This window comes from Stegodyphus dumicola, chromosome 3 (genome assembly GCF_044657685.1).
Source record: "Stegodyphus dumicola isolate Sdum_Otavi_A_Nest chromosome 3, ASM4465768v1".
In the NCBI taxonomy this organism is placed as follows: Eukaryota; Metazoa; Arthropoda; class Arachnida; order Araneae; family Eresidae; genus Stegodyphus; species Stegodyphus dumicola.
Window position 1 is genome coordinate 52656798 of NC_140770.1, and position 26561 is coordinate 52683358.

The 26561-nt window shown below is 34.9% G+C and overlaps 1 protein-coding gene across 1 annotated transcript; it reads left to right on the forward strand.

Moving 5' to 3' along the window:
• Positions 1–124: 124 nt before the first annotated feature.
• On the forward strand, positions 125–26561 carry LOC118181406 (blastula protease 10-like). Its single transcript, XM_035350534.2, has 10 exons — positions 125–278; positions 4273–4462; positions 8997–9123; positions 9215–9290; positions 11339–11533; positions 13652–13784; positions 16916–17068; positions 20195–20298; positions 21577–21719; positions 26356–26561. The coding sequence occupies exons 1-10, from the start codon at positions 171–173 to the stop codon at positions 26489–26491; spliced, it is 1365 nt and encodes a 454-aa protein (XP_035206425.1). The 5' UTR covers positions 125–170; the 3' UTR covers positions 26492–26561.

A 26561-nucleotide genomic window follows, 5' to 3' on the forward strand; every position in this document is an offset into this window, starting at 1 on the left:
ATAGCCCAATTACTGTCGATATAAACCACCCTGTTATCTCCTTAATGGTTCGAAGTCCTGATAAGAACCTTGAATTTTGCATTATGAGGGCTTTATGACGTCACTTGTTTAAGAGATTTGGGACTTAAATAATTACTTAGTCCCTTTTTTTAGGCAGATGCAGAAAGAATATGGACGCTGCGTGGATATTGGCCTTGTGGATTCTCGGAAAATCTGTTGGCGGCGTCTGGTTGCAACCCATTGATAGTTTAGACGATGAATTGCCTCTATCCGACATGGTAGGTAATTGCACTGTTATTTATATTTTTTTTTTATTTATGATTTTTGTCCTACAGAAACCTACGTGAGCAACATTTGATGAGTGATACTCAGTCACGTGCGTCCAAACGCGTATTATTTGGTTATCTTTAACTTAAAATGCAGACGCCATATTATTTATATCATACCAGCTTAGCTGTATCATTTTTAATTCAAACTTTCACACAGATATTTATTTCTATACACTTCTTTGTCAGCATTTTAGCCTGGATACTCAAGCAAATCTTGGAGTATCGACTTTCATGTATTTGTTGGTTTCGTTGCTGTTTTCCCGTAAATATATTTTCTTATGAAATACCTCAGAAGTGCCAGAAATCTTAAGAATACAGCAAGATGGTCGTGTCAATTTTTCGGAATTCTGATTCATTTGTAAAAAAACGTTTTTATTTGACATTGCTTCATTAAAAACACTCTGTATGCAGATAAACAGACACTAGTTTCTTCTGAGGTCTATAAAATGGATTATTAAAATTATCAGTTTCAGAGTTACAATTTTTTTTCAGAAACGGTAGTACATGGAAAGATGGGAATAATAATAATAACAATAAAACAATCTGAAAGCTTCCAGATTTTATATTACGCCCAAAAGGTTTTTTAACGTTTTATGTGTTATATTTATTTTTAAATACCATATTCTTCGCGAATTCTTCTTAAAAAAAGCATATCTTTAGAATTTCCGATACACAGTCTTGCGCGCTGGAGATAATTTTTTTTCGTACAGTGTTGCCATTGCCTTCTTTGAAATCGTTGAGTTTGTTGATCAAAAATTTGCTAAAGTTTTACAAAATATGAAATAGATAATGTAACAAATTCCAAATTCGGGCTTCCAGATGCCCATATTCAAGTGCAGGACAATTATTCAAAATTTGATGTCTTTAGATACCGCTGTTTGTTCACAGGACGAGAAACATACATACATTCATGCAGATCTTTTATTATTTAATTTTTTTAAATATAATGCCACGCTCTACTATTTAATGGCAACAATTTGAAAAGTACAACGTTTAAAGTTAATCAACGTAAAATGCCAAAACGAAATTATTAGCCCTTCTTGTCGAACATCCTTTGGGCTAAAAATAAAAATCTGAACGCTTTGAGATTTTATATTACGCCAAAAGGGACTTTTTTAATTTTTTTTCATTTTGTGTGTTATCTTTATTTATTAAATATCTTGTTCTTCGTACTTAAACCACATAAAATTCGATTCAACAACAACATCACAAATTATTTAAAAACAGCATATCTTTAGAATTTCCGAAAGACAGTCTCGCGCGCTGGCGACAAAATGTTTTATTATTAATAGTAGTAGTAACAGTGTTGTCAGTGCTCTATTTGAAATTGTTGAGTTGGTTACTTGAAAATTCGCTAAAGTTTTACACAATGTGAAATAGATAACACCGTTTTTTCACAGTACGAGAAATATACCTACATTCATCGACATTCTCCCTATTTAGTTTCTATTAAAATAATACAGGGCAATAATATTTGGTGTCAACAACTTGAAAAGTGATTCAGCCTTTTACAGTGATTCAACGCAATTCTTGTTTCGAGACTAATAACCCTTCTGAGATCACGCTCTTTTGAGCTAATAAAAATTCATTCACTCCTGTTCTTGAATGCTTTCTATATTTTTTTGATACGTATACATCTTTTCGGGGATTCAAATATTTCTTTAAATTTACAGCTTCACTGCATAAAAGGAACGATGGATTTGAAATTCTCAGTTCCTTCTATATGTCTAAAGCTAAATATTTTTCTTAATGTTTGCATTTCTATGCTCAATTGTCATTCGTTACTTTAAAAATACGACTTCCTGTAATAAATATACGGGTTTATTTTCTTAAAGAAAAGCTTTAACTAAAGATTTAAAATCGCTTTTTCCTAGTGAAGGTTCAGTAACATGTTTACAGGAAATAATATATTAAATATAATTTGTTTGATTGTAATTTGCCTTCAGTTAACCGGTTACGGTTTCATGTTCTTCTGCATTTTACTTTCTTGTTTCTTACAGCTCATCGGTCACTCAAGTGTTAGTATATAAATTAAGTAAGTATGTAACACGTAAGTAAGACACGTAAGTATATAACACGTAAGTATGTAACCGGTTAATGTTTTGTTCAGTACGAATAAATAAACTTTTATGTCAAGAAGAGTTTATTGAGTGAGACTTTACTACATCATATCTTAGGAATTGAGAAACGTTTTCAGTTGTACGTGGCATGAGCTTGCTAAATTCTAGATCCTTGTTTTAGAACAAAAATTACTAATCTAACCTCAGTAGAGCAACAGCCCGAGTGGACCATGGCCTGCAATGACCCGATATCTGCTTTCCTGACCGTGGGCCTCTGGTGCGCGCGCATATGCCTTGAACAAGTGGTCAGCTTTGTTGCAGGACACTGGACATGTGGTACTGCTGAGCGATGCGTTAGCTACTGCGCCACCGGACCTTAGAACAAAAACAAGAAGCAGTCATCATTTTTAGTTTTTAATGGTACTTAAGTATTATCCCAACTACCTTAGTATAAATCGCAATGCCTCAGAATACATCGAACTCTGGTAATCCTGCGGATTACAGTTATTCAGGCAACCCTGCGTGTGACAAATATTCAGTTTTCAACGTAACCATTTTCGTATGCGTTCTTTTTGCAGTACTCCAAGTTCCAACTTCTTTTATGGAAAATTTATGATTATTTTTCGTCTAGAACTCGATTTTAAAATTCGTGCTTGTAAGGTATTCCTATAATAGAAGAGGTGAAATTTCTCCAGAAATATATTATTTTGCCGCAAAATCGCTAAAGGATCAATACTTCCAATCCTTTATTAAAGCAAATTTCCACCACAACAAAAGCTCGTTTGCAACTAGGTTTGCTGCTTATCTTTCAGAATAAATATATATAGCTAAAACATAGAACTTGTATGTTATATGTTACCTAATTCTTTACAATAAAAGTAATTGTTCTTTTTCTTTTGTAAAATTCGCCAAAATGCACCAAGGTGGTTTCGATAATATGTAAATGTATACATAATTTTTTTTACAATAAAAATAATTGTTTTTATTCTTGAGTAAAATTCGCCAATGTGTTTGCGATAACAGGTAAATGTGCACATGATGTTTTACAATAAAAGTAATTGCACTTTTCTTCCGCAAAATTCACCAAACTTCGGCAAGGTTGTTGCGATAATACATAAGTAAACTAAGTGGCGCAACAGGCCTAGTGGGCCATGGCCTGCAGTGCCCCGAAACCTGCTTTCTTGACCTTTGGGTCCCGGAATGCATCAGCATATGTTCTGAACAAGTGGTCAGCTTGTCGTAGGACCTACCCGGTGTTTAGTACCCAAAGGAACTCGGTACTCATTTTATCGACCCACTGAAGATATGAAAGGCTGAGTCAACTTTACCCAGCCTGGCGATCGAACCCCGGACCTGCGGTGCAGCTGCGCCACGCGGTAGCCACTGCGCCACCGGGCGGTCAATATGCAAGTTGTATGTACATTTTTCATTATGTCCCCAAACAGTGACAGGCAATTGAAGGATATAAATTAAGGACTAGGGACTCCATAGGTTCCCCCGAAATATTATCTGAAAGGGTGCTATATCTGCAACCCTATCAGCACTCTTAGAGAACAGAGAACAGTGGATACGAAGTTTATGGGTTCAGGTTTAAATCGCAAATGAAATAAACGGCTGCAGCGTCTATGCAACATGGGATTCCGAAAGTCCTTTGCTGAGGTGGTGGTATAAGAAGAAAATTATCAAATATTTGATTCCATCGACAGGTGGCAACGAACTAATCTGGGATGGAGCTGATGCTGACAGCCCTCGTTGCTCCTTTTTCGGAATAACACAATTAGAAATTTAAATGTTTAAGGAATGACGCAGACAAAGACTAAATTCATTATATCAGAAAGGAACATTTTCTAACACTCTTCCTTTATTATGCATTTTCTTTTCAGGATATTCTTACCGAAAATAATCCTTTGGAAACTGATGAAGGAGACCCTCTGATTGAAGGAGATATGGTACTACCCAAGTTGCCCGAGGATGAAGAAAACGAAATTGAAGATGAATTACAAGAAAGAAAAGGACTGTTAAATATATTATCACTATGGCCTAGTGGACGGATATCATACAATTTTCATTCATGTAAGTATTTGCATTGTGTTTTTCCGCTTTTCGCTAAAAATTTTGAATCTTCATTGTTATATATATTGTCCTTTATTAACAATTTGAAAACAGTTTTTGTTGTACCAATAAGTATGTTGTTTTCTGAAATCTCCTGTTGTTACACCAATGAGTACAATTCTTATAAATATTCTTATTAAGTTTCGTTCATGAGAGATACGTTATTGCGATATCCCATTCATGGAGCCCATTAAGTTTTTTTTTCAAAAAATGAGGTGCACATTTGTATTTCCGTAAATAACCACTGATAAAAAATGGATAAATAAGATGGAGATAGTAATAATGGTTGAATTTAATTCCTCTTCTACAATGGTACTATAGTCAAAGACCTATAAAATGAAGAAAGTATATATAAAATAAGAACAGTTACTTTAACATATAGAGTAATTTTGAGGTAGTCTAGATTATGCTGCAGATTTTAATTAATTTCAGTATTTGTAGATTTAATTTAAAATATAGCTGATTTAGAAATTATTATGCGCATCCTTGAATATTAAGATAGCTTATCATATCTAACCTAGAGATAGGCCTTCTAAAAATAAGTTATTATCGCAAAAAATTGTTTCATCTCCAAACTCTATGCGTTTCTAACTATCAGCAAAAGAAAGACGTTTAACTGGCTTATAATCTTTTTAAATATTATTTTTGAATTTACCTGGTAGCATAAATTTACTTTATCGTCCATGACTTGATAGTATAACTTTACTTGACATCCTCTAGAATGCTGTTTAGTTATCTGGTAGTCGGTGTCTATATTCCCATTCACGTAATAAATCTTATTAGTATTAATAATAACTGGCCACTTCTAACTTTTAATAATAAGAACCATTTCTTTTTGTTAATGTATTTAATCATGTGAGGTGACAAAGAATTTTGAGATTTTACGTTTTCATCGATTTGTGTTACAATCGCTTATATTGCTGACACGTAGCTTTGAATGCTTGTAGAGACATTAGGTACAGTTTTGGAAGCAGGCAAGATGAAAAATAGCAAACGCCTTCACCGGGAATCGAACCACGGACCTCTGGAATACCGGACCAGCGTGCTGACCACTACACCACGAAGGCACGCTAGGGAAGTGGGAGAAATACCTTATATGCTTTACTGCGGCTTTCAACGTTTCTCTGCATCACACGCTTTTTAGCAGTTCCTACAACTCCTCTATCAAAGCAATACCTTCCGTATTATTCTTAACACTAGTTAGTAAACCGTCAACGTTAAAATCTCTTAAAACCACATTCTTTGCCTTTGAAGAATTCAACCATCCTCTCCTCTTCTTCATCAGTCGCTTGACTTATTCAAAACTTTTCTTCACAAAGTTTTTCTAACTTTTCACAAATATCAAACATCCTAAATATTTGGGCTACTTGCTTGATCAGGAGTTGATGAGTAATAAACGCGTTGAAAATCTGATTTTGAGTTCTAGGAAAAGACTTGACATCCTTAAGCATACACCTAGTACCGAGTAGGGGCGGATTCATCTACTCTCACATCTACATATATGTCACGAATAAGACCCATTTTGGAATATGTTTCGTAGATCTCCTGTGCTTCGCTTATCAATTTGGCCAAACTTGAGCGTGTTTAGATGAGTGCGTCCCTTCTAACTGCAGGTTTACGCAACAGCTGTCGGCTGAAATGGCCCTCTTCGAATGCGATATACAACCGTTGAATTTCAGACGCAAAACTAAACTGTCAAAATACTTTAATAAACTATACAGTTATGGTACTCATAAACAAACCTCCATACTTCTGCATGATTGGGCTTCTAATCAAAGATTAAAATCAAATACTTTCTGTAGTCTATTTTCATACAGACTTAACCCTTTGCGATACAGTGTGTCCAGTCTGGACACACCTAAAAATTTCCTTCTGTAAGCACAGAAAAATTGAATGAAAAAGGATTTATAGGTTACTGTAGGTTACTCTGAACCTTCTTTATTTATAGTAGATGGCAGCTCAACACAAACCAGTTCATATATTTTAGCCATGTTTAGTTTTTTAAGACCCTCATTTTTCAAAGAAATCTTCCAGATTTTTTTAGGGTATAAAAGGAATTGTTTGAAAAGAAATTTCTCTGTTATTTTTTTGGTTGTATGCTAATCTCCTTATTCTATATTAATTTTAAACTTTTACCTTGAAATCTTGCCTAAAATCAAACGGCGAATCCTAGGTGTGCCCAGACCGGGCTCACCGATCATCTAGAACAACTGAGAGTCTGTATTCTTTGTTTCTTCGCATCTCATCGGTCAGTTCATTGACAACAATGCTCGTTTCAGCACTGTTTTCGAAGCTCTATTCAATCAGTGTTCCACTTTGGGCACACCCACAGAATTAAAACGATAAATGCTATCTTCACAAAATTTTACTTGTGTACTCCTCTAGGCCTAATTAGACTGCCTACCTTTTTTTAATCAAAGCTCCGACTTTAAAAGGCAGCGTGCCGAAAAGGGTTAGCCTCTTATACCACAAAAAAAAACGAATTTACCAGATTATCTTTGGCAGATTGCTCTGGAAACTTTAAATAGCATTTTTTGTAATGCCCTTCAGATTTTCACCGATGGCAGTGAAAAAGAACATGGGAATTAAGGTAGTGGAATTTTCATTAGAATACCTATTAATAGCTTTAATATTAATACTAGAAACAATGATCACTGTTCTGTTTTTCATTATGATCTTATAGCAATTAAACCTTAAGGCTGCATGCATTTGCATTGCCTACAAAGATACCTGGATTTTGACCAATAGTCGCAGTTCTAGACAGCATCTGCAAAATCGGCCTCGTATTGGTGATAATATTTCACTGTCTATTTTGGTTTTGCTACAAAAACTCTCATCTTATCAAAATGTACATCTGAAATGGATCCCTTCATACATTGGCCTCAGTGGTAATAAAATGTTGATGCCCGTTCTAAGGAAGTTATTTCAATGACTCTCACCACTTGCATCTTTTTGAATCTGTCCATTCCCTAATGGACAGATCTTCAAAATCTACTGTTTCCTCTTCTTGGCAAAAGTTGTATCTACTGTTTCCTTTTCTTGGCAAAAGTTAAATCTACTGTTTCCTCTTCTTGGCAAAAGTTGTATCTACTGTTTCCTTTTCTTGGCAAAAGTTAAATCTACTGTTTCCTCTTCTTGGCATTATCCTTCGACACATGACTGGTACTTTAGCAAGCATCCGGCAGGTGCTATTGCTTTTGAGAGTAACTGAGCTCAGCAGACTATTTTGAGGAGTCTACTAAGTCGAATCCTGAAATGCCTTAAATTTGATTGGGGAAATGATATCTTATCCCTCTGTAGGATGATCATTTCACTCCTGAACCAATCCTCGACTGTTTGGGACTTCTAAAAGAGGACCTATTGAAGAGGCCTGCTTTCGTTTTGGATTTATTGATGATTCTTGGACTCATGGATTTGGTCTAGCTTAATAGCTAACCAAGAGAAGAGTTAGGTTAAGTAACAACAACAACGTTTATGATTGTTAAATTATGTCCTTATTATTCTTAAATACCCCATTTTTATGGGTAGCGTAAAATTAATGCAAATGTAAAAACAATTAAACATGGTGTAGAATCATTAGGTTATACCAATGCTAAAACGAGAAAGAAAGCGATCGCTGGGATTCGAGATCCAAACCTACAGAATACACGTCGAGCGTGCTTCCAGTTTCACTAGGAAGCCATGCGGAAAGAAGGCAGAAAATACCTTATATACTCTCCATTTAAAGGGCGACTGGGGATGAGGGGATCCAATAGTCCTTATAGTGACGAATTATTCTCCACCGCTTTTTTTCAGTTCGGTACACATGCAGAGTCTTAGAATTTTTCAGTATCGGGAAACTGAAGAAATCCGCAATGCCCTCGCCCGGATTCGAATTCGTGACTTCCCGATTACGCGTCGGGCATGCTTTCAGTTACACCACAAAAGCATGCGAAGAGAAGGAAGAAAATCCTTATAACGTATTAGCCGTTAACAACAAAAGCAGCACCAAAACTGGCAGTCCCAAACATCTAAAATAATCTAAACTGTCGAACCTGCTGACGTAATAACATTTGCTGTCACACGCATGTGCAATGTCGAGTCTCAATTTTAACGGTTTAAAAATTATTACATTTACCTTTCATAATTGCATATTATTACGGCATAGAACATGTTAACTATATTTTTATAGTTGCATATTATTAATAACCACCATTTATGTGATTATTTCGAACTAACTAATCACTTTAATGTTTTTAATTGGTTATTATTAATATGAGTGGTTATAATTAATACAGAATAAATCGATTAATCAATCGCTTTAATTGAACATCAGTATCATTGTTCCGATATATAACAATAACAAATGATAGCCTAATGGTATAATATAGAATTCAAAAGTGCGATATTCGTATTTTAATTTGAAGCTCATGACATGATATCAACAGCAAGAAAATCGTACTTCATTTTGAATATCATTTTCCGTCAACTCGTGAGGTTTGTTTTGTTCTTCCAGCTGTGAATAAGCAGACGAGAGAAAGCATTCGATCCGCGATGGACGACTGGGAAAATAAGACATGTCTGCGTTTTCATGAAACTCTGTTCGACTTTTCTTATATTAGATTTCGAACTGACACAAAAGGGTGAGTGCAAAAATAGTTTAATATGTTTTGAAAACGTAAATAATTATTCTGGTATAAAAATTTTTACTTCAAATTTTTTATCTCCTTTCAGGTGTTGGTCCTTAGTCGGAAGGCAAAACCAGCCTTTTAGAGGTCAAGATGTTTCAATAGGTCCCGGATGTGAAAGAGTTAGTTTTTATTAATTTAGATTTCTTTTAATTGATAAGCATAAAGTAACCAAAGCAACATGCATAAAGAAACTAAAAACCTTTCATATGATTAATACCTAACGCCAAAGCTTGAAACGTAAATACGAAATCCTTAAATATATGCTGCTTTTCTACTTTAATGAAACAAATGTGAAAGATAAATAACTACAAAGTGATATAGCACATTTATATGGATATGTTATATAAAATCTAGTGATTGTCAAAAACTATCATTTTCAAAATTAGGATAGAGGATCATGGTTTTGGACAGACAATATTTTAAATTTCGAACAGATTTTGCTGAAAGAATATCTGATATGTGGAAATCATTAGTTAAAATGAATCCAATTCGTGTGTCAATTATAAATTGGTCACTGAGCAGTGTTTATGAAATTGTTTATTTACGATATTAAATAAGCATATACAGGTTATCAAGGAAAGCTCCAACGCTTTGAAAAATATAGGAAGTTTTAATTTTCCCATGTAGCAGGAAACTCTTGTAGTGATATTTGATGAGAACCAGCTTTCTGGATTTATACACATTTTTAAGCATTAAATGCATTATGTCTTTTCCTAGAGGTAGCGGATAAATAGTAGTTTAAAATGTTGTAAAATACTTCAATACTACAGCAAAATTTCTAAATCGCTTTTCACAATAATGATTTTCAAGTCTAGAAAATTTTACAATATTATGAGTTTAAGTTCTTCTGTAACAGCAACATATTTATGACAAAATTGAACAAATTTACTGGTGAATAAAATTAGTGTTTCCACGCTTGCTTCTTAAGTTACGTTAAAATACTTAGATTTGAATTAACAACGTTATCCTAAGCAGATATATTTTCGGGTAAGGAAAATAGGAAAACTTAAATGTGTTCTCGAGATTTGTATTATGGTTCTTCCAATTTGTTAATTGGTCGTGTAATCAGAATAATACTGCGATAATTCTTTAAAACATAATGGTTTATACTGCATTTTCCTTCTAATAGGCCACACTAGTTGCTGAGTGGTTACGATCGCTGAATACTGGGAGTAGACCTGGGTTCGATCCCAGGCGAACGAGTTGGCTTATAGTTAATTTGTGATTTTCCTCGTGTGTAACACGAACACTAATCAGTTTCTCTTAGAAAGTTTTATATGAAAACATCCTTTCCCTTAGGTAGATAGCGCTTATAGGCTTTGAAATATTCATCTAACCTAACCTTCTAATAAAGAGGAAAATAGCTATCTATCCTTAAACAAAGATTGTCTCGTCTAGAATTGCCTTTTCATACATCGATACAGGAATTGACTGTTGACTCTGATAGCTAAACGAACTGTAACCTTCTCCAGATATTGTCTTGGTCCATGACCGTATCTTGACATTCTGCATGTTGCTGATTTGACCATTGTCTTCTAGTAATGCTATAATCATCATCTTCTCTAGAGTATTTTTGGCAGTTATAGATCATCTCTATTTTTCTTATAGTTAGCTTCTAAAAATTTTTTTAAACAGTACACTGCTGCCAGACCTAGGCTTAGAGAAACTCTTACATGTTAAAATGTCCCAACCCCTACAGGCGATCCAAGGAGGCAACCCAGGAGGACAATTTTGATGCACACAATCTGGGAATAAGAACACAAGTCAATGGGGGACGGCAAGCATCCACCAAAAACAAAATGACTGCTCCCTAGTGTTGACCAAGGGGAACCAAATCCCCAAGGACAACATTCGATATCAAACCATGTAACGTCCACACAACTATTGGACAGACCAGACAGTACCAGAGTACGGTCCCTACCGAGACTGAACCTACCACCGAATAAACGATATTTCTAGTCACTATAAAGACTGGTTATTTACCCCAGAAGTCGAGTGTGTCTAAGAACCAGGAATCCCGGTGTCTAAGAAAGCCGGAATCGCCCCCCGCCAATCGATCCCCAGAGGGGAATGATTTGAAACAGCAGCACCAATCATAAATTGTCTTTTTTTGCCTTTCTCATACCTATATGGAGCAAATATGTAAAGCCTTTCTATTTCTTTATAGATTCCTGTCGTAGTCCACGAGATAGGTCATGCTCTTGGCATGTTTCACGAACAGTCTCGCCTGGATAGAGATGGCTATGTCACAATTTTATGGAATAACATACCTCCAGGATTACAGTCGCAATTCTCAACTGGCCTCGATTATCCTCGTGGAGTGGAATATGACTACACATCAGTCATGCATTACAGTCCTATGGTAATTATAATTTAACTGCATTTACTAAATTTTAATGTTCTCTCGAAAGCTTTTAATTTATACAGTTATTAGGCTTGTCGACGCAGTTAAACTGAAAAATGGGCAGTGCCCTCTATGGAACTCGAACTCCGGACCATTCGATTACTAGTCGGACGTGCTTTCACCACGAAGACACGCGGTAAAAAGGCAGGAAAGCCTATTTCTTCACCACCCAAAAGATGACTGGGAAGGCCGCGACCCAAATGTCAGCCACGGTGGTGTCGAGCACTATTTATAGAGTCTTTAAGTTTGTCGAAGCAGGAAACGTGAAAAACATGCAATGTCCTCGCGGAGACTCGAACTCCGGATCTTCTAATTGCTAGTCGGACTTACTTCCCAATTACACCACGAATGCATTCAGTAAGGAGGGAAATAAACCTTACAAGCTAACTAAAATATTTCTACGCGAAAATATAGACATTTTATTACAATAGGTCTTCTTAGATATTAAAAGTATTCACAGCCAATTTATTACTTTTTTATATTTTAGGAACATTTAGAATTGTGAGATAGTTTTTATGCTTTTTATAGTATATCAATACTTTAATGTATATAAAACTGTGCATCGTATCTTCAAAGTTTTACGAATGGACATTTTGGACATTCAATCACTAACAAGAAAACGGTTACAGCCGAAAACATCGCGGCAAAAACATCGCGGACGAAAACGTCGCGGAGAAAACAACGCAAGGCGAAAACGTCGTGCTACAAAACATCGTGGGAGAAAACATCGCAAAGAGAAGACATCGCAGTTCTAAAACATCGTGGTACAAATCATCGTCGTCGAAAATAAAGCGGTTCAAAAACTTCGTCGTCGAAAATATCGTGGTACAAAATAAAGTATCTACAAATTATCGCATGACTATAACATCGCAGACATGCTTTATTCAGGCTTTAGCATGGCATTTTTACTTTCATATTTTTTATTAACTAATATTTTTTTTTCTGAGAAAATAAGAAGGAAACTTAAGCATAGAAAATTAATGCAACTTATAGCACTTAATGGAATTTTAAACTGACATAGTTAAGTAACAAAGACCATTAGCAAATCATTTTTTATAAAGTTTTTACTGGTAATGTTTCATGAGAAGTACAATCTATAAGTTGCATTTAATTTTCTATGCTTAAGTTTCCTTCTTACTTTTTCAGCAAAAATTTATTAGTTAATAAAAAAATGTGAAGGTAAAAATTATCCTTCTTTACATCTTGCCCTCCCAAATCATTATGGGAATAGCCATTTATAATTATTAAAATTTGAGAAAAGCATGTCTGCGATGTTATCGTCATGCGATGATTTGTAGATACTTTATTTTGTACCACGATATTTTCGACGACGATGTTTTTAAACTGCGAAGTTTTTGAACCGCTTTATTTTCGTCGACGATGTTTTGTGCCACGATGTTTTAGAACTGCGATGTTTTCTCTTTGCGATGTTTTCTCCCACGATGTTTTGTAGCACGACGTTTTCGCCTTGCGTTGTTTTCTCCGCGACGTTTTCGTCCCCGATGTTTTTGCCGCGATGTTATCGGCGGACACCCAAGAAAACAGTGGCAGTGATTAACAAATCTTAACTTTTATTCGTGAAAATAACCTTGAATAATGTTTATTAAGTTTAAGAAGAATTTTTCTTGATTGTATGAAGCTGTTGAATGTTATTTACTTATCACAGAGAGCAATGTAATTTTCTACGAGCAATTACAAGTACTATCATGTTGTTTACTGCAATGAAAAGTATAATCATTGCACAAAGTTTACAAATTTGGTTCCCAACATCTCTTTCCTACTCCCTGAACTAAAATGTCTCTTAAATATGGCGGTCTTTTATTTCAAGTAGAGAATAAATATAAGCATAGTTTCATAGTTAGAGAAAAGTAACGAGGAAACTAAACGTCATCCAACAGCCGACTCTTCTGAAGAACCTCAAAAAGATGATTCGAGTTAAAAATTACACTTGCAGAGGTCTTCCGATTTTTTTTTATGATTTTATTTTCTAAAATTTACAGACGCTATGCTGAAACTTTTATGATTAAATATAGATTGTACCTTTCCATACTGTGTATTAGCTATTATTCTTTTCAGGCCTTCAGCAGCAAGCTGTTTGAGAGGAATACTATCGTAACAAAGAATCCCCATTACCAACGCCTCTTAGGGACAGGGAGAGTTATTTCTTTTAGGGATGCAAAACTAGTCAACAAGATGTACTCCTGCAATGGTAAGATTTATTTATTTATATTTTTTTTTTATGAATGATGCTTTCGGACACAAATTTTGAGCATGTCAGAAGACTAATAATGAATTAATGACACCAAAGAATTCTAAGAATATCTGCGAATATGTATAAAACAATGAATAAACGTTAACATAAAATGCAACTTTTATTCACATTTATTAGTTTGGAAACCAGTAATAATCTATGCATTCCGTCTGTTTGTCCAGCAGTAATTCAATCAGGATAAAATAACATTGTTCCACAGATTTCGCAGTTTTCCTATTAATGAACTGTATGAATTATACTCTTATTATTGTAGACTGTATAAATTATATTCTTTAAAATTATCACAAGTTCATTGCTATCCCCATTTCCGATCGCAACTCGTGTCGCCATCGCCGCACAGCACCTATTTTCTCCACCTCATTTGGGGCTGCAGCTCATTTCAGCCTTCATTCCCGCGTTTTTAATGAAGCAATTGCTATGTTTCAGTTTGATTGTGGCTTATCTCAAGGTGTTGGTGTATTTAATTATGGCAAAGCACACGAGGGCTATCTGCCTAAGGGGAGGGATGCCTTCGTGGAGGACTTTCTAAGGGAAACTGGCTCGTATACACGTTACACATGGGGAAAACCACGAAAACGCCCATGCAGCCAGCCCGTTCACGGGATTCGAACCTCGGACCGAACTACCAGTGTTCAGCGACTTTACCGCTCGGCCGCTGGTGGGCGGCTTATCTCAAGCGATCGACAATAATATCACGTCGGGTATCTGATATCAGAGCAAGCCCATGAAATTCATCTCGCAAGGGGTCAAGATTGCGCCTGCCGTTGGAAAGAGCCTTAAAGCACCATCTAGGTGAGGGTTTCTTAAACTGTGGGTAGCGACTCTCTTGTCGCCAAACATTTTAGCAGTTTTTATATTCTTTAACTTATCTTAATAAATTTACAATTACGAAATATTTTTACACAATGTATTTGTAAATAGACAAAGATAAGACGAAAACGTTTCGACGCATTCTTTTTATAATATAAACGTTCATTTTCCTTGCTTTGCACGTGACGCTGTCATTTCGTCTGTTACTTATTTAAAATTTTCTTGTTGCTCTATATCAAAATTAGAGATTAAAGTTAGTGACCTAAAACTGCAAAAGTATATTACAGTACAAGTGAAAAAATTGACAGTTTCATTCACGCTATCAGGTTCAGTATTCCTCCTTACTTGCTTTGGGAACATTAAATGACCTGACTCGGAACAGGGAGCTTACTAAAGCTATGTTCAATAAATGTGGGAAGTAGACAAGATACACAGGAAGGGTATACGAAACCCTTTATTTTTCTCTCTTTACAATGATTTCCGGACTTCGTAATACAGAGACCACTTGTGGTCTGAACGTAAGAATATAAAAATATTAACTAAATTCTAACTAAACTAACTTTGGATTAATAAACAAGTGTCTACTTGAAGATTGGCCGTATATTAACAGAAAGGCCGTATGTAGTACAGAGAACTGTTAACACTATTTAAAAATTATCAAGAGGATTAAACCTCTGGCCTTGAAGGCAACCAGCAACCGACTAAAACTGCAATGGCAAGCGGCCTGCTCCTAATCACTCCTTCCTCTCTCTTGCTTGGCAAAAAGCCACAACTTAAGTACTTGGCGTTCGCATGACAAATTTGCATAAATAAGTTAACGCTTTTAATTCTGGCCGGAAGTAGAAAATAACAAGTGATAGTAAAGATTTAAAATAAAATAAACGTTAGTAAAACTTAAGATCCTTACAACGCGTGTGTCGGATTTACGCAATACTTATTGTTTGCCACAAAATTTTTGTAAATATTATGGGGTCCTGGATCTCACGAAAAAAATCTCAGTGATAAAAAGGAGTCGCGACTGAAAAAAATTTAAGAAACCGTGATCTAGGTCAAAATACGACTTTGCTCAGTCCCCCCCCCCAATTTTGAAGGAGAGCACGTGTCCGAGGGTCTCCCACCCCTCTTTTCCTACCACCAATCTGTCGAGAAGACTTGCGGCTAGCCGAATATTTAGAGCGCCGTCATGCCGCACAGACACTATACATTTACAAACATCCGTGTCATCTGCGGAATTTGAACCCAGGCTCTTCGGTATAGCTGTCAGCGTCGTTAACCACTATTCCGGTTAGGCGACTTTTCTTTCTGTTAATTTCATTATATTAAAAGAAATTGATATAATGATACAGGGCTATCTACCTATAGGTAGATAGCAAGGGCTCCGTCTACAGAATACCCTGTATCGTCGCAAGGGCTGTCGTTCTAAGAGGAGGGATACCTTCATTTTGTAATGGAAACTGGTATGTATCCACATTACACATGGGGAAAATCACAGAAACGCCAATCACGAAAAGCCCTGTTCGCTTGGAATCGAAGGTAAATCGAAGTCGAATCTGTCTAGATATTGACCTAGACAGAACGCCGGAATGGCTTTCAGTCGACCTCCCGAGAGGAATATTAAGATAAGTATAAAGTAGACCTCCAGAATACTCGTCGACTATTCTTCCAGTTATACTACGAAGTAATGTGGAAAAGAGCGGAAAAATACCTTGTAACATAAATAATGTATATTATTGATACCGAGAAGTTTCCGGTTACACATGTATACAGAATGTTGCAAAATAAAATCAAGCGCCAAAACTGCATTTTATGGCCAAAGGTAAATGGAAAAAAGAATCCCACAGTAATATAACGAAAAACGGATTACAGGATATTGAAGACAATAATAAGAAAATGCGGAGAGAAACTGGTTTCTCATTTTATTATCAATGAGTATCCTCGAACATAATTATTTTAAACATCCAGACACCTTCCCAGAATTCCAGAAGCTTTACTGAGGACTTCTCACATGTTTTGCATTTCTTCCAACAAGAAAGCAGCAAGCTTTTATATACGCTTTTACTGATGTATGACATCTCGCAAACCGTAAGTTATGCATTTTTGACTATATATTCACAATACTTTTTTTGCTTATCTCCGTCTACAGAATACACTGAAGATGTTCACATTTTATTCTCAACATTCCATGTGGAATGAACAGTGCCTTTTGTATTGGTTTCTTATATATTTTAGTAACACAGTTTTTTTCCCTTTAATTGCAGCTTTCTGTCCCAACTTATTCAATGATACGCAGCAATGTCAAAACGGAGGTTATCTTTCTCCGTACAGGGAAAACGGTAAGAACTGCCACTGCATCTGCCCACCTGGCTCTACAGGACAATACTGTGAGACAGTTTTCTCACGCAATTATTACGGTGAGCTCTAAAACACAACTGATATCTTTTTTCTTTCTTTTTCAAGAAATTAAATGTAAAATGTTTCTAAATGAGGAAGCATAAAACAGAACTATGTTAAGCAATTTTTAGAGTTGTGTTTGCTGTACAAAAGATGAAAATTCAGTTGGTGTTGGTGTATTTAATTATGGCAAAGCACACTAGGGCTATCTGCCTAAGGGGAGGGATGCCTTTGTGGAGGACTTTCTAAGGGAAACTGGCTCGTATACACTGAAAATTCAGAGTATAGAAATTCTGATTACCCTTTTTGAAAATAGTATTTTCGGCCTTAGAGACAACGAAGTTCCAAATATTTTATATCATCTTTTTCGCTGTACTTGTCTATTTACATACATGCCACGTAGAATTTACAAATGCGTGCGTTTACTACAGATATTTGTAAAACCTTAACTAAGTCTACCAGACGAACACTTTTCGGTTTAATTTTGGTTTTTTAATTTTTGCAATGAACTCAAGGGCTTTCTGCATAAGGGAAGGGATGACTTTTTGGAAGACTTTTTAAGAGAAATTGGCTAGTAAACACGTTACACATGGGAAAAACACAAAATCGCTCATGCATCCAGTCCATTCGCGGAAATTGGAACCATGGAACAAACTGTCAGTGTTCAGCAACTTAACTATTTGGTCGCTGGTCGACCACCAGCGAATACTTTTCGGAAATGTTTTGAAATGGAGACATGGCTATACCGCTTGGACAGACGACCACAGAAGAATTCTGCATCTCGTGACACCCAATTTTCCGCCAGATCCACCGATCTAAGGTGATCCCAATTTCTCCCTTTGAAGACACTTAAGGATAAGGAGTGGAAAATGTGAAAGAGCTAAAGAAAGGAATCAAGCGGGAAACTGAGCATATAACACCAGATATCTTTGATCGTGTCCGTAATCATCTTGTACAATGCGTTGCTGAAAGAGATGCTGCTTTGGCAGACGTATTATTTCACAAATACCTACAACAAATACTCACAAAAAGTAATAGTAAAATCTACCTGTCATGAATATAAATGGACAAATGTAACGAAAAACGTTTAAAATATTTCGAGTTTTCATTTTCCCTAGAGGCGAGTATAGTACTTTCAAAATGGGTAGTTAAAAATCCTCCATCTTGTATAAAGAAAACAGCGAAGGGGAAGAATTTAGTTAAAATGCATTAACTTATAAACCTGTATTTTAATAAAATTATTTTATTACATTATAACAAAAATTCTGCACTGTTTCAACTAAAACAACATAAAAATTTTCTTATCGGTTAAATAATTCACTTCTAAAAGAGAAGTTATGGTTATAGCTAATATTATATAATTCAAATCGAGTTTGATTGTTGCTTCTGCTTTCAATAATATTGTTGCGTGCGTACGGGTTCGCTATGAAATGAATGCACAAGTCCCATGAAAAATGAACAAAAATTTATTATTATCACAACAAAAATGCTTAAATTTTCTCAAATTATCATACAGTATTACAATATCTCACAGTAGTTATCTTTTAACTACTCAAATGTCCAATAGAATGTAATTCAAAACAGCTAAAGAAAGCTAATCCGCGAACTCGCTACAATCAACAAGAGCAGTTTTCTAAACAACAAACTAAGCAACTGCAACGAACTGAGAGGTTTTCCTCCTTTTATAAGATTTTTAAATTTTCTGGTACTTTCTCGAAATCAAAAAGACATATTTATTTAATATAAAACTGTGTTACTGTGTTACTGTTGTTAAAAAAAAAACTGTGTTACTGTTTTAAATGCACGCGCTCTTGTATTTTCAATTTTCCGGCTTAGCTTTCTTTTAATATTCGTCACGCGCTGCACTGCGCGGGAAATAAAACCGTTTAATTTATAATTGAACTAAAATTAGCTTTTTAAATACCAAATTCGTAACAATATCAACCGTAAAAATATGATCTTTCTATTCTAAAAGGTTAAACTTCATGGCTATTTGATAAAAAATGTTAGCATTATATTATACATTATAATTAATATAATTAAGTTTATTTATTGAAAGCTTTAAATCCACTGATTTATCTTTGGAAATACAGCTTTTAAGAAACATAGATATATATTTTACAGGTTCCAAGGTAGTCAAAATATCAAGATGTGCACTTTGATATTTTGTTTATTTGTAAATGTATTTTGGGCAGAAAAAAAACGAAACTTATTTACATTTTATCGCGTATCGATGGCTTGTAAAAGCTACACAAATACAATAATATAAACAACATTTTCTCTTTAAATTTTCCAAATAGAATTTTCTCTTTAAATACTTCAGAACATATTAAAAAAGAAAATTAAGAATCGAAAGTCAGAAGCGGAGTGACCCCCCCACAAAAAACAAAAAACAGAAAACAAAAAAAATTGAGTTGACTGAAAAATAAAAGTCATTTCTTTATTTTAATAAGATTAGACGTTTTAATGCTCATAAGTTGTTTATTACCAATTACTGATAAAATATGCTCGGTCTCAATTACAAGAAATAAAGCCTCAATAAATATATAGAGTCATTAGGTTATATTGATGCATGGAACATGAAAAATGCGCAATGCCCTCGCTGGGATTCGAACTCCGGGCCTACCGATTACTCATCGAGCGTACTTCCAGTTACACCCCGAAGGTATAAGCAAATGAAAGAAAAAAATACATTATATAATCTCCCTTTTAATTATATAACCTCCTTTTGGTGGCTGAGGGCACCGTCACCAAATCTTGATGGTGATAGACTATCGTCAATCACTTTTCAGTTCGGGCGCCACTACTTTTAGAATTTTTTTCGAATCAAGGAAACTGAAGATATCCGCATTGCTCTCGCAGGGATTCGAATTTTGGATCTCCAGAATATGTGTCGAGCGTGCAGGTGCACCATAAAGGCATGCAAAAAGGAGGGAGAAAATACTTAAGAAGTATTCATTTCATTTCTGGGGGAGGGGACCTAAATCTCTGCCATCAAAAAACAACAATTATTAATAATTTCTTCTGAAAGCAAGCAGTGCAAAATCGATCAGTAAGAAAAAAGAAAAAAGGATAACAAAGGTTAGCTGTAACGTTAACAAGAAGGATTTGAAAACTAATAGAATTTTATTTTCTTCCTGATATAGAGCCTCCCATTTGTGGTGGTAATGTAACGGAAGAGACAGAGATTGAAACACCAGGGTATCCAAAAAGAGAGCTTCCGAACGATTCTTGCAGCTGGTGGATACAGGTATCATTTCAGGATCTATTATCTTTAAACTGTACTGTTGCTTATTCGTTCAATTACCTTCATTTTATTTCCTAAACTCTTTAATTCAAAAAAAAAAAAAAAAAAAAAAAAAAAAAAAAAAAAAAACTATTTAAAAGAAAGTACGTTTTTTTAACCTGTGTTGTCTTTTACGGGAGCAGATTTTTCTCTTTTACTTAATTGCAGTTTTTATAAAATACCTTAAGCCTTTGAATGATTTTTTCTGAATGAAATATCAAGTTCTATTTAAATTTGATTATATGTCGTTACAAATATATCGTTACAAAATGTTAAGACGCGGTAAGACAGCTTCCCTGCAAGGCAGGTCTAGGGTTGCCATAAAATGGCAAGGAAAGACAGTGTTGCCATGCCACATTTGCGAGAAATCGCCCATTTGGCGATATGCTATGAACGAATGGAGAATCATCTGCAACGAATTCTTACTGGTCTAGCCCAGAATGTTCTCCAACACAAGTCAAATGCTATATAAACCCTGCTGGTATGTGGAGAGTCAGTCAGTTAGTGTCTTGCAGTCAGTTAGTCCTTGCGGAGTCGATCGAGTTGACAGTCGATCAGCGAGTGCCGAGTGGGTCGTCGAGTGCACCGAAATAGTCTCTTAGTGTATCGCGGTTAGTGCATCGTCGAGAGAATGTGTTGAGCTCCGGCAACGACTGAACCGAGGAGTCGGGAGCTGTACTCAAGTGTATCGTCGAGTGCATCGCGAGGTGTAGCATGGAAAGTCTCGAGAGTACGTGAAGTTCCGAGAACGACCGAGCAAGAGTCGAAAGCTGTACTCTGGTGCTTTGCAGTGAAGCTGTCTTCACCGTGATAGCCTGATAGACTGAAGGCTGTGTCGCTGACTGTTCCAGGGTGTTTATAGTAGATCTTCGAAGACTGTAAAACTTGATTTTGGAGCTGTCTTCAGAATACTGGCCAATAAAGTGTGTTTTGACGCTTCATCAAGTAGTGTTGTCATTATTCACTTCAAATCCGCACGGACGAACGTTGTTAATAACAAATATCGGTTAATTGTATAGGCAAAAATTTAGAGTACTGTGTATTCTGAACAGTCCACGTTATGTTCGTACCCACATTTTTACAATAAAGTTTAGTAAGAAAAAAAAATTGCACATCATTCGGGTCTATACGGTAAAGATTTTTGTGAAGATTTGAATAATTTTTCCTCAATATTTATAATTCCAACGACGTTAAAATGATTTGTATCATAAATAAAAACATATTATTGTTAACTAATTTCAGGCTCCTCCGAAAAAACGTGTGATGGTGACCTTTATGGACTTTAGTTTCTATCCCCGTTTGGTCTCGAGGTCAAGCAAGTACAGGGGGAGATGCCTACAGGAGAGAGTAGAAATCAGAACAAGGAATATGGCCGAAGGAAACATGTACGAGATTATTTACATTTCTGCTTTTTTTCTTGGCAAACTATCTCATTGCCCGTATTTTTCTCATTGGTATAATTGCATACATAATTAGACGGTGGCTTTTCTTCCTGGCATCCTTTCTTATCTATGAAGAGATATCATTCCTCAATGCATACGCTCTCGAAGAATAACAAACGAGATATACGCATTAAGTACAATGACATGCAAAAGGAATGATTCGGTCTAAAAGTACGACTGCTTTAGTGGGATGTTAGCTTGCCATATGCAAGGAATTCGAAGGAGGTTACTTACTATTTCGTTTACTTAAATATAGATTATCGCCATATACGTCCAGACATAAAAATTTTTAAAATAAGATTTCATGAGAACAGTTTTAAAATTAAATATGACAAAGTTTTAAAATTAAATCTAACATTTACTTGATTTAACATCAAATAAATCTAACATTTACTTGATTTCCATAAAGCAAAAATTTAAGGTAATTATATTCGTTATGTATTATTGGGGCTAAAAGCAAAACTTTCTATATTTTATAAGCAAACATCATAAAAGTATATGTAGTAAATATTTTCAAGGTTTCAGACACAAATTTAATAACAAATGCTTCAAATCAGTTTCTTTAGAAAGTCTTCTAATTAGGCGTACCTTCTCTTATGCAAATAGCTCTTGTCCACTTTACCATTTCGAATAACCTAACCGTGATTCTCCTTTTGGAATTGCTATATTCTGACAAGAGATTTGTATATATTCTCACATTGAGTGGATACAGAACCGAAAAGCATGTCACGTAAATCAGCTGTTCAGTTAATGGTACCAGAGAGGTTAATATTTACGAATGTAATGTCACAAAGTCCTAACTTCTTTAAATAGTTACGTAAAAATAACTTTAATCTATCAAAAAGTAATTAGCCCAAAAGGCGTTAGCACAGAAGGGCTATTAATTTCGTTTTGGCGTTGAAAACTGTAAATGGCCGTTTCAATTTTCAAACTGTTGCCACCAAATATCATTGCCCTGTGCTATATTTAAAGAAATTGAATAATGAAGAATCTGCATATATGTATGTTTCTCACATTGTGATAAAACAATGGCACCTAGAGACATCAAATTTTGAATAACGTAATCCTCCGTAGAATATGGGCATCTGGAAGCAATAATTTGGAAATTGTTTTATTATCGATTTCATATTTTGCAATACTTTAACGAATTTTAGATTAAGAAACTCAACGATTTAAAAGCGAGCAATGGCAAACCTGTACGGAAAAAAAAAAAAAATTTGATCTCCAGCGCGCGGGACTGTGTATCGGAAATTCTAAAGATAGGATCATTTTTAAATTATTTTGCGATATTGCTGTTGAATTGGTTTAAATGCGAAGAAGGTGATATTTAATAAATATAGGGATCACACATAACGTTAACAAAATTCTTCTTTGGACGTAATGTAATACCTGAATATTTCCAGATTTTTTTATTATTTTTTAGCTTAAAGGAGCAATTTCCTAGAAGGGCTATTAAATTCGTTTTGGCATTTTTCGTTGATTCACTATAAACGGCGAATTACTTTTTAAATTGTTGCCACCAAATATTATCGCCCTGTATTATAGCTGAAGAAATTAAATAATGAAGAATGTGCATAAATGTATGTATGTTTCTCGCATTGTGATAAAACAGAAATAACGTATGTCTCCATCCGAATATGGGCATCTGGAAGCCCAAATTTGGAATTTGGAATTAGTGTTAGTGTTATTATCTATTTCATATTTTGTAAAGCATTTATGAGTTTTTGGTAATCATGATACAACCAATAATCATGTTACAACATTATTAATTATCCAAACAACTGCGTTGAGAGCCGAAACTAATTCATTTTCAATTACAATTTCATCCTGAACGCAAGACACTTGCTTTCTGCACTTCGGCTTAGATAGAGTGCTGCTTGCTGCTTCTCTTTTCATCGCAAAGTTTTCCAAAATGTAAATGTTCTTGTAAAAGCACGAGTAGGGTGGCAATTTGTTTGTGGCCGCAAATATTTTCTGAAATAAAAATAAATATTTTATCTGCTTTGGCTACCAAGTTCCTCTTCATTATGGATCAACATTACAGCGTTTTACGCCATCAGCTTATCCTAGAACATTGCAGCTAAGCTTGCTTCATTACACGCACACATACCCACACATATATATATAAATACGTAATTAAGTGTGTGTGTAATAAAAATTATTTCGGAATTACTGATATAGAAGCATTAAGACGTGCAAACTCAAAAATACTAATTGAGTACAGCGTGGATCTTTAGTAAAGAGGACGAATTCTGATTACGTAAAGTGCTAAAATGTTGAATCCATGATGACTAGGAAATCTGGCAGGCGAATAAGGTTAAAATGTTCATTTTTATTTCAATTGACATTTGTGGCCCAATTCACTTGGTACTCTAATCGCACCTATTCAAGTATATTTACATTTTTGGTACTATTGCGATAGGAAAAGAGCAGAGTAAAATAACGTCCAAGCGACAACAGAAGATGAAGCAAAGTGCGCAATTTTCCAATATCGAAGCTCACCAGGAGAGTGTTTTGGTTTAGGTTACAAAGTTTCAGTTCTCAAAATTTTGAGTTTCAAGTTCTGAATTAGCTGCATCATCAGCGTTACGCAAGACATGTGACACATATTAATCTAGAAATGGCACAGTCCAGAAAAATTATTATTGCTTTTAGTATAGAGAGAGGAAATAACCAAAATTAAAACGAGGAATTAAGAGGATATTACTAAATTAAATTATACAATCACATTTTTATTATTTACATTATATATATATTAGTATTTTTCGTTTATGTAAATTATATTTGCTGAAACAGCACATATACTTTTTCTAAAGTTGTTTCCTTTTTTATTTATTTGCTTAACTTCTAATTCGATAGGCTACGTAAGGATATAAAACTGCACAAGCTAGGAGCTTTAGAATCTCGTTTGTGCTGAATATAGTCACAAACTATGAAACAGAATAAAGAAATTATTATATAGTTTGATAAGCCCGGTTGTACTGTTTGCTTTTCCCCATAAATGAATTTTACATGGAGATACTTTGGAATTTCTGGGTGGAGTTCTTATGCAATTAAAATTCTGGAAATATTTGAAAAATAAATTTATATTAAATTATTATCACGAATACAGTTTTCGTTAGTGGTGTTTAAAGTTCCTCATAGTACGCTGTAAATGTATTGGTAAATTTTCAAATGCATGTTGTGTGAAGTACTTTATTGTATGAAGCATCTAAGAGCAGATACTTGTGAGATGAAAATTTAAGCAATAATCTTTTAGTATGTTTGGCTAAGGCGTTCTTCGGTTAGATTTTTGAGTTACGCATAATTCTAGTACATTTTTATTGCAAAAGTAAGAAATGGCAATCTCAAGAATACGACACAAGAGAGCATCCACTGGATACATAAATAAGATTATATAACAATTGGAGACAAAAAGTTTTGTTTGTTCAATCCCAATACTTCTACATGAGGCTCACGATTGATGCGGATGGTATATGATCAATATTTGATTTCTCTCCAGGCATCCTTTGACATCTGAGATACTTTAGCGATGAAGAATGTCTTCGGTAAACATTGCAGGTTTGAGTTTATCGCCGAGTTTTACTTGCAAGTGCCTAAAGAAAAGATTCATGCATAGAACAACTGCAGTTCTATGCGTGAATCTTTAGGCACTTGCGTAGCACATTTTGTAGCACCAAGCTCACGTAACTTCATACAAACGAATTTCTTAAAACTTTTTGAAAACGAACCTGAAATGCAATTAACAGTCTCCTCTGATGTTCTTGATGATCCACCCACCATACCTTTTAACAACAGCTACTTTCTCTAGAAATGTTGGTTTCTATGCTATGTTTCTCTTAGCATCGGAGGCTTTTTATGATATTCCGCACGGAAACGTCTGGAACTGCAATAATAGACCCCATTTCCGCACACTACCACACGGTTTGTCCTTTTCAGCATTCGTTGCCATTTTTCAGGTTTTTTTTTTTTTTTTTTTTTTTCAAATTTTTTAGTTTTTTCGGTTTTTAGCATATTTAGTAAAAATGAAATAAAAATGAGTTACAAGTACAATCATCAAAGAAACCTGCTAGAACATTTTAAATACAAATTTCCACAGCTATTCTTTTATCTCACAGCTAAAAAAATTGTATGGGTTATTTATTATGTTTAGTATAAGTATTTCAAATTAATGTGTTTCGTCTCGGATACCATGTATATGCGTTAAAAAATTAAACAATCAAAATCATTCTTTGATTTTTTTAACATCTTATACAGAGAGATACAGAGAGAGAGAGATGTTGCCAAAGTAATGTTCCTCCTTCGCCAAAGGAATACAAATTGGCTCCGATTACAAATAGTATATATATGTTTTCATTGTAATGCATCTTCTTCGAATCAGAATTTCTGCACCAAACACACTAATTTGCCCATTTTTAACTGTTTAATCTATCTTCTGAGCATTCTTAACACCTTTTCATAACTAAAAATCATTAAAAAATTGTATATATACCAATGTCATTGAAAAATATTAGATGTAACTGTTTTTGCCATTTTACTCTAAAGCTCTGATTCCATGTTTAAAATATTTAACTCATAGGTACTGCGGAGAAGACATTAAGCAAGGAATGAATCTGGCATCCAGCGGCCGACAATTCATGATCATCATCACAACGAACAGCGGAATCAAGACGACAAGAGGTTTAAAAGCTAAAGTCTCCTTCATTGATCATTGAAGAATTGTAGAAGTTGTTGTTCACCTTCATCATTTGTCATTAGTCAATAAAAATAATTTCTTAATTATAA